Source organism: Gobio gobio, assembly GCF_949357685.1.
Source record: "Gobio gobio genome assembly, chromosome: 1".
Taxonomy (NCBI): domain Eukaryota; kingdom Metazoa; phylum Chordata; class Actinopteri; order Cypriniformes; family Gobionidae; genus Gobio; species Gobio gobio.
In genome coordinates, this window is record NC_137097.1 from 77521242 (window position 1) to 77530399 (window position 9158).

Sequence of the window (9158 nt, forward strand, 5' to 3'; positions counted from 1 at the left end):
AGGTAAAACTGCTTAACAGTGAAATGAAATGTTGAATTTCTGAAAAATGTGGGCCAATGGAAGCATATAAAGGGAACACAATAAAGGTCCCAAAACGGATCCCTGGGGCACACCACACAAGACAGGCGCAGATGATGAGGAAAAACTTTTTCCAGCTTTATTTACAGATAAAGTCCTATTCTCAAAGTAAGAAGCAAACCACTGTAATACAGTGCCTGTATCACAGTGAAAATAATCCATATCTAGTAAACAACTGCGATTGGTCCATCCTGACCTGGGATAACTCTAATATACATTGAATAAAAAATTCACAGTGAATATCTCAAATAGGAGGTTTATTTATTAGATTCATTGTACCTGACCAATCAGAGATGACATCCAAGCCCTTTCCAGGAACCCTTATAATCGTATCAATGCTTGTTTTGTTGTGTGTCAGTTGGACCAGGTGTTGTTGGGCGAGGGCCGTGTTCGTCTCAGGCAGTGTACGGCTGAAGTGGCTCATTTCTCACTGCAGTGGTGGACCGAACCGAACGCACTCAAACACACACACAACCAGGATGGTGAGAGACAAACATCCACTAACATCTGTAGTTCACTACACAACATGATGCTTTCACTCAGTATTTGTGTCTTGATTTCCAGCACAAAACATTCAAACCTTCTTAAATCAAGATACATTTACTAGAGATGAACAATTATGTTGAAATTGATTATAATGAAGTGAGTTTTTGCTTAAAACAAGATCAAATATCTGCCAGTGGGGTCAAACAAATGAACTTAATTCAAAAGGCAGTTAATCTGTTTATCTTCATACCGGAAAACAAGACTAAAATACTGAGGAAGAAATCACTTTTTGTAGTGATGTTGTTGTTTAGTCCTCCAGTTAAAACTCCTAAACATCCTTAAAACAAGATACAAGCAACACTGAGTGAGATTAATGTGATTGCAAAGCAATGTATCTCATAAAAAAGATTAGGTCTTATTTTTTTCTCTGACAGATTTTTTTTTTCATTTGCTTTAAGTGTTCATATAATTCTATTGAGAAACAAGTAATTATTTTGCAGTGTAATGAATTTTTACTACAAAAAATTAATTAATTAAAGGGGGATATATATAGAGAGATAGATCAGAAGTTATATATTAGAAATGTCATAAGATCATTGTTTATTTAGATCAATATAGATTATTATTTTTGTTTCAGGTTACTCTCGTTTATTGGCTGAACTCTCGTCTCCATCCTTCACCGGTGCCGACTCATTCTATGTTCGCGTGAACCTTGACCTCAGTTCCCACGGTGACCCGCCGTGTCTCAGGGTTCGCTGTGATGACGTGCTGCACGTCACTGACACACGTTATAACGGCAAATATCAGTGGCGCTGCGTTCGCCTGGACAAACACACGGGGGCGCCGCAGCAGGGCGGAGCTGTACCCAACTACAACAGGTACACAAGAACACACACTAAACAATGAAATATTATGAAGAATTAAAATAAAATAACTTAAACTCTTCTGACCATAAAGGCCTGTTCACAACAATAATTATAACTATAATTAAAGCTGCAAGCAGCGATGGAAGGGCCCTCGCACCCGGGACCACCGCCACCCAGTGGCCTCAGGAAAACAGTAAATAGTGGGCGACATGCATTTAAGCAGGGTAAATATAGGAGAAATATGGCAAGGTCACTTCAATGTGCCACATTTCCTGCTGCCAGAAGGTGCCACTTTGACTATAACTGAATATTGGCATGTAGATGTCTTCAGGACTATTATCAAACATGTGAAGTTTGGGGCAGATCGGACATTGTATGCCTGAGTTACAACAGCTTCCTGTGTCATGGCGAAACATCAGATTTTGACAGAATGCCATGGACACGCCCCTTCAGGGAAAACTCAAGATCTTCACAATTTAACATCACCAAGGCCTTTAGATTAGACTGACCAAATATGTTGTTGTTCTGGTTAAATCTCAATGAGGAGTTAATCACAATGTATAACAAGGCATTTCTTGTTGCCTGTAGGTGGCACTATGACTGTATCTGAATATTGGCATGTAGATGTGTTCAGGACATCGGAAATTCCCCGAGTTACAAAAACGTCCTGTTTTATAGTGAAACATCGAAATTTGTGAGGCCGCCACAGACATGCCCTTCAGGGAAAACTCAAGATCTTCGCAATTTAAAATTGCAAAGGCCTTTAGATTAGACTGGGCAAATATGATGTTGATCTGATTAAATCTCTAGGAGGAGTTTGTTAAACTACAATGTCTGGAAATGGCAAAAACTGCAAACATTTTCCAGAGAAAATTCTAAATATCTCACTTCCTGTTGGGTTTTCATACTTTGCACCCACTGTCTTTTTTTTAGATATTGGGCTGTAATATGTGTCTACCGAATTTCATACTCGTACGTGAAATGTAGCCCGAACAGCGCTTAATTTAAATTTTGGAGGTGGCGCTATTGAGCCATTTTGCCACACCTAATTCTGAAATCCATATCAGACATACATTTTCACCACTTCTAATGCATGTGCAAAGTTTCATGATTTTTCGATAATGTTTAGGCCCTCAAAAATGCGATTCATTTGGGAGAAGAATAACAATAGATCACATCTGTGTTAGATATAGATCTGGGTCGCTAAAGACCCACAAATTTAATGTGGGTCTGTGTAACGGAGGCCAGCTAGTAGTTGCTGTGCGAGTAAACCTCACTAGAGGTATCGCTAATATCTCAAGAGATGCTTTAGCAACTGATGCTAGAAGTTGCAGCCTTTAGCCTCCTTGTTAGAGCGTCCGACTCTCATGCTGGTGGACCCGGGATCGAGTCCCGCTTGGAGCGGGCGGTTCCAACAGGAGGGGTTACATTGGTGCTGTGACCCGGATTGGAGTGAGGTTTAGGGGTGTGAGTGTAACGGAGGCCAGCTAGTAGTTGCTGTGCGAGTAAACCTCACTCCTCTGATCTCAAGAGATGCTCTAGCGACTGACGCTAGTGGTTGCAGCCTTTAGTCTCCTTGTTAGAGTATTCGAGTCCCTCTGGGAGCAGGTGGTTCGAACAGGAGGGGTTACACCTGCTATTCTTTTATATTTAGAATGATTTTTAGAACTATATCTTTATCGTCATAGTTATTGTCCTTGGTGTGAACGAGCCTTTTAATCAAGTAAAATGCAAATAACTGGTGGTCCGGGGCTGGGAATAGACATCATCAACCATCACATAAACAGCTCTAACACAGCCACAACTACTCACAACAGCGAGAAAAAAAACAAATTGTGTTTGTTATATAGCCAATCACAAATTCAGTGTGTAAATATGCCGATGATGTCATCGCTGTGGTCAGAACTGGATTTTTACACCGAAAAAAAAAACTTTTTTCTTGCTTTCCTTTACAAATGCATTCTTAAATCAAGATATGTTTACAAGACATGCAAAATTACTAGATATTAAAGGGATAGTTCACCCAAAAATTTAAATTGACTGTTAATTCACTCACCCTCAGGGTGACTTTCTTTCTTCAAAAGAACAGAACAGAAGAGTTTTAGCTGAACTCATGGTCCTTGTTGATTCATAAAATGCAAGTCAATGGGTCCCATAAATTTGAGAGTACAAAAAGTTTGAGAGTGTCAAGCCTTTCTGGAAGATAAAACTGAGAATTGTCAGCGTAACAGTGATATGAAATGTTGAATTTCTGAAAAATGTGAGTAGAGGGAAGTATATAAAGGGAAAACAATAAAGGTCTCAAAACGGATCCCTGGGGCACACCACACAAGACAGGCACAGATGATGAGGAAAAACTTCCTAAAGTCCTATTCCCGAGGTAAGAAATGATCAGTCTGTGTAATGCCGGGTTCAGACTATATGATGTTTTTGTTAGAATAGTCACTGTGTCAGGTTATGCAATTTTGACTTTCAAATTCTTGTTAAACTTAGTTCAGAGGGAAATCAGCTTTATTTTTCTGAGCACATTGGCAGATATTTGATCTTATTTTAATCATAAACACACTTTATTTTTGGTCAACTTCTCAGAAAACAAGACTTCTTATTTTGTCAGTTTCATTTCCAGTAAATGTATCTTGATTTAAGAAGGTTTAGATATTTGCACTATGAAAAAAGAATTGTTTTGGCAGTGTAATGTTGAATTTCTTTGTTAAATATCCATCTGATATAAAGAATGTCAGGAGTCTGAACTCGTTTTTCTCGTTCAGAGCTCAGCAGCTGCTGTTGGTGAGACTTCGTACGATGGCGCTTGAACAGAATCAATGCAGGAAGAAGGTGATGGTCTGTCTTTAGATACCTGTCTGTCTGTCTGTCTGTTTTTCAGTCGTAGATATTGATCCGTTTGCTGTGTGTCTGTCTTCAGTTCTCTAAGAAAAGCCCAGAGCACATTCGGCTCATTAAAGCAGTCGCTTCAAACTATCGTGCGATTGGCTCATCCAATCAGGTGCTCTACACACTCAGTAACCGTAAGTCCCGCCCTCTTATACATGCAACCAATCAGAATAAAAATAACACTAAAAGCCAACAGTAGCAGTGAGTGTGTGTTTGTATATGCATATATATATATTTGTGTGTATAGGTCACGAGGAGCAGCTGATCCCGTTCAGTCTGGTTCAGATGGTTCAAGTCTACAGCAAGCGGCCGGTGGTTTTCTGTCCATCTCTGCTGTCACGCGGGATAATCGAGCGGCTGCTGCAGCCGGCAGAATCCGGTCTGGACTTCAACACCTGCCATCCAGGTACAGCGGCGGATCTACAGACATAATCTCAGCATCAACTAAAATAAAAACCATGTTACTTGTAAGAAAGTAAATGTTAACTGATATAATAATACAAAATATATCAATATAAATAGAAATGTTGCTTTGGCAACTACCTGACATAAAATAAGTTTAACTTGATGTAATAAAATCTGAAATAAAAACCACATAGACATTTTAAAAAACGACTAAAATGACAAACTTTACAAAAAAACCTACTACTACTACTTGACCACTACTTACTACTTAATGACGAAAACTACTAAAATGACAAAAACACAACAAAATCACTAAAACTTAAACTAGAATTAAAATGGAAAATATATAAAAAACTTGATTAAAATAATATATTAATAAATACTATAATACTACATACTTACTACTTAATGACAAAAACTACTAAAAATATGATATGCTATAATATTTTAGTATTAATGATAATACAGTAGGCTTGTTTGAGATGCGCCTCGCCTCGCCTGAAATTCAGCCGAGACTAGGCGGCTGCAGTGAGGGGAGGAGTGAAAAAAGTGCAGGCAAGCCGGACAGTTCTCTCTTCTCGTAGTGGATCAGACACCTGCGAGATCAAAAGCAGATATCGCGGGATTCACACTCGTGCGCTTTGTTGCTGATAAACTGGATGTAATTAAAGTTCTGTTACTTTTATATGAAAATAAATATTATGAACAAGACACCCAAAGTTGTTGTTATTTATTTCCATTCGAAAGACGTGTTTATCAATCATTGTGACTTTAATTAGGCCTACATACATGTTTTTATATATAAATATTTTATAAATATGACAAAATCACATAACCCACAGAGAGATCGCCTTTGCTAGAGAGTTTGGGAATATTCACACATAAAAACATGATCTCAGAGTTTTAAAATCAAACATTTTAAAAAAAGAACCATACATCACGGTTGTTTAAACCAATAATCATTAAGCTGTGTCGTCAGCAAGTCGTTTCCCATCATGCTTTTGCTCCGCGCAGTCAGTGGAGAGCAGCTGCGCTCAACTGCAGAATCCGACACATCCGCCTTTCGCTCGCGAGAGTTTTTTGTCATACGTCAGCATGACATCAGAGCAAGGCGGACCGCCCTCGGACACTTTTCTAACCGGCATGCATCTCGCGCTGATCACCGGTGATCGGTTCTGCGCAGATTTTGCTCATCTCAAACAAGCCTAATAACACTGCATTTGCAGCTGGTATTTACTTTTCTTAAATAATTTTTTTTTTTAACATTTGTCATTATTACCATTTTGTTCATAATGTCAGGAATTTATTCTACATGTTATGCATTTGTTCCGTTATTATTACTACTATTATTGTGTGTGCAGAGCCACTGGAGGGTTGTGTGCGTCAGAATAAAAGCGTGTTCCTCTTAGACTCTTCAGATCAACCACTGGGAATCAAACTACAGAGTATTCAAGAGGTTATTAACCAGGTAAACAACAACAACAACAACAACAACACACACACTCTGATAGTCACCAGTGTCTTAAACGCTATATCTGTGTGTGTGTTCAGAACAAACACTGTCTGCTTCAGCTGGGCTTGAATCATGTGGAGAATCTCCTGAAGCAGAGCATCTATCCCATCATCATCTACATCAAACCAAGAGACAAGAAGGGCCGCAAGTTCAGGTATCTGTCTGTCTCTAGGCATGCCTTTTCAATTTCAATTCCTGAATTTACAGTCGGATGAACTGTAATATTTAACCAGAGCTACAAAGATTGTCAAGGCAAACTCTGCATGTTGGTTTGACAAAGCTTTGAAGTCTTGATAGATGAATAATGGTCAGTGGATAAATATCACGCAAACATTAAAAGCCCAGTGAAACCCTTGTGTGTGTCAGGAAGCTGTTATCAGGCCACAGAGAGGAGGATCTGATGGAGGCGTGTCAGATGGAGGAGCTGCAGCTGGAGACTCTTCCTCTGATGTTCAGTACGCTGGAGCCCAACACGTGGAGCTGCACAGACGAGCTGCTCGCCGTCATACGCAGCACCATCCTGATCCAGCAGAGGGCTGTGGTGTGGCTGGAGCAGGAGCGCGTCCAGTGCGGCTCATGATGTAATTCAGTACAAAATTCATTTGTATAGAACATATTGTTTCAAAGCAACTTCACAAAAAATGCATGTTTCAGTCATTTACATTACATTTACATTTATGCATTTGGCAGACGCTTTTATCCAAAGCGACTTACAGTGCCCTTATTAAAGGGACAATCCCCCTGGAGCAACATGGAGTAAAGTGCTTTCCTCAAGGACACACTGGTGGTGACCGCTGGGATTGAACCAGCAACCTTCTGCATATCAGTTCCATGGTTTAACCCACTGGACCACCATCTCACATAGTAGTCAGGAAGTAATGATTATACATCCAGACATGTTTTACACTTACTATCATTTTAGGTTTGGTAATGAGACAGATGGTTAATGCACATACTAATTATATATGTCTCAAATACTCATAATGTGAATCATTTAATATGATATTTATAACAAACTGATGCTGGATTTTTTTTGTGTCCATGTTTTATATAATCATTTCACTATGAGCTTTGTTGTAGTAGTTAAGATTTAGTAATAAAATCTATAAAAATAAAGAAACAACCACACAAGTTGACAGCTATTTAGTTTACATGACTGTGTTTTCAGCTAAAATCTAACGTATATTGTGTGTTTTGGCCACTCATTTACACAGTAACAGCGTTTTAGGGGCCTGAAAGCGCAAACCTTCAAAGTGCAAGTTTTTAAAATTATACCGTTATCATCTCCGTGTAAGGATCGGTTTTGCTGCTAAGACAAAAGCTGAGATCCAAACCCCAGCAAAAGAACAATAAAAGTCACTAATCTTGAGAGAAGATCTCACAGGAACTGTGGGACATCACCCATGACTCCGGGTCCCATGGTGGAACGAATATTTGAAAATAAGTGATACTAAGAAATATCAACGACCTAAATTAAATCGCAACTAATCTTAAAATCAGCTGATGAACTCTAAATGTAAAACACTTTATGGAGTCACATACAATTGGAGTCAGATCAAATTATTCATGGAGTCGGATTTAAAATTAGATATCAATAAATTAAGAGAATTTCACCAAAATGCTGAAAAGGCAAGAATTCCTTTTGACCAAGCCGTTAGAATCCGTTTTTTGGGCTAGCGGATGGACCCTTACATCCATATATAGTACAAAAATGGTGGCCATGTGTATTATGGGCCTCATTCATGAAACATGAGCAGAACGAATTTGTGTGTAAATCGTTGGTAGTTGGTACGAAAGAAATGTACACCTGCTCCCTACCATGTGCAAATGGTGCGTAAAACATTTGAGCGTTCTGTGTTCTAATTTAGGCAAACTGACGACATTGCATTTTGATGCACTATGTACCATAATAATACTTCACAAGCTTATTTGCCCCGTTTTTTTTTTTTTTTTTTTACTGTTCAACGTTGGGTAGGCAGCAGTGATGCGCGGGTTGATCCAAAATGAGCGGGTGCCTGCGGTCACCCGCGGTTACGAGTCATCCAAAAATATTTTTAATGATATTCGGGTCATGGTCGGTCGGGTCGTCCATAAATCCTTATTTACCTTTTGAATGTTGAGCGTTATTAACTTTTGAATAAATGCTGACGCGGGACAAAATGCCCGATTTCCCAAAACGTTGAACTGAGCAATGCCATTGTACCATTTTAATAGGCTACTTTTAAACGCATATAGCTCCGAAAAGTCAGTTTTATGTATTTTCTGAGAGGGGCGGGATTTTTGTTGGTAAAGTCGGGGGAGAGACGCACACTTCGATTAGACTGGATAAACACATGCAGCATCTTAATTGTTAAGAAAATGAAACAAAATAAATGAATAAATTAAGCCTGTATTACATAACTAGGCTATATCATACAGCATTCAGTTTGCGCTCCTAAGGGCTTGCTGATGAATTCTTCAAGCCGGGTTGAAACATAAACATCGCGTTCATCAATATATGCATCTAGACAGCTGAAATGGAAAATGATGGGCCGCCACAAGAACTGCCTGCTCTCGCCGCTGCACCTCTGAGCGCACCACGTCAGGGCCTGAAATATTTTCTCAATGGCCCAATGACGCTACGATGAGCATTTACTACGTGTAAAAAATGCGGGTCAGGAAGCGGGTCGGGTACAATATTTTATTCTTTTTTTTGCGGTCCGAGTTGCGGGCGGGTTAGTTGAAAACGTCGGTCGGGTGCGGGTTGTTTATACATTGACCCGCGCATCACTGGTAGGCAACGCTCGTCACTGTCACTTTTTACCTGTCCGCCCAATCACAGTGGAGGAGGGGCGGGACAAAAACTACACCGACCAATCATCCCACTTGTACACCGACTGAACAACAATAATGGAGAAGTTGATACTGCTTTTTACTGC

At 39.5% G+C, this 9158-nt stretch overlaps 1 protein-coding gene across 1 annotated transcript in view; it reads left to right on the forward strand.

Annotated features, from left to right (window-relative positions):
* LOC307125507 (caspase recruitment domain-containing protein 10) overlaps window positions 1–8665 on the forward strand; it is a 29455-nt gene extending 20790 nt beyond the window's left edge. Inside the window, exons 17-25 of the mRNA XM_079815379.1 lie at window positions 437–560; window positions 1202–1442; window positions 4199–4265; window positions 4354–4456; window positions 4570–4728; window positions 6089–6195; window positions 6279–6394; window positions 6607–6821; window positions 6931–8665. Coding sequence (XP_079671505.1) covers window positions 437–560; window positions 1202–1442; window positions 4199–4265; window positions 4354–4456; window positions 4570–4728; window positions 6089–6195; window positions 6279–6394; window positions 6607–6820 — 1131 coding nt within the window. The 3' untranslated portion in view covers window position 6821; window positions 6931–8665. The remainder of the gene's footprint in view (window positions 1–436; window positions 561–1201; window positions 1443–4198; window positions 4266–4353; window positions 4457–4569; window positions 4729–6088; window positions 6196–6278; window positions 6395–6606; window positions 6822–6930) is intronic.
* The last annotated feature ends 493 nt before the right edge of the window (window positions 8666–9158 follow it).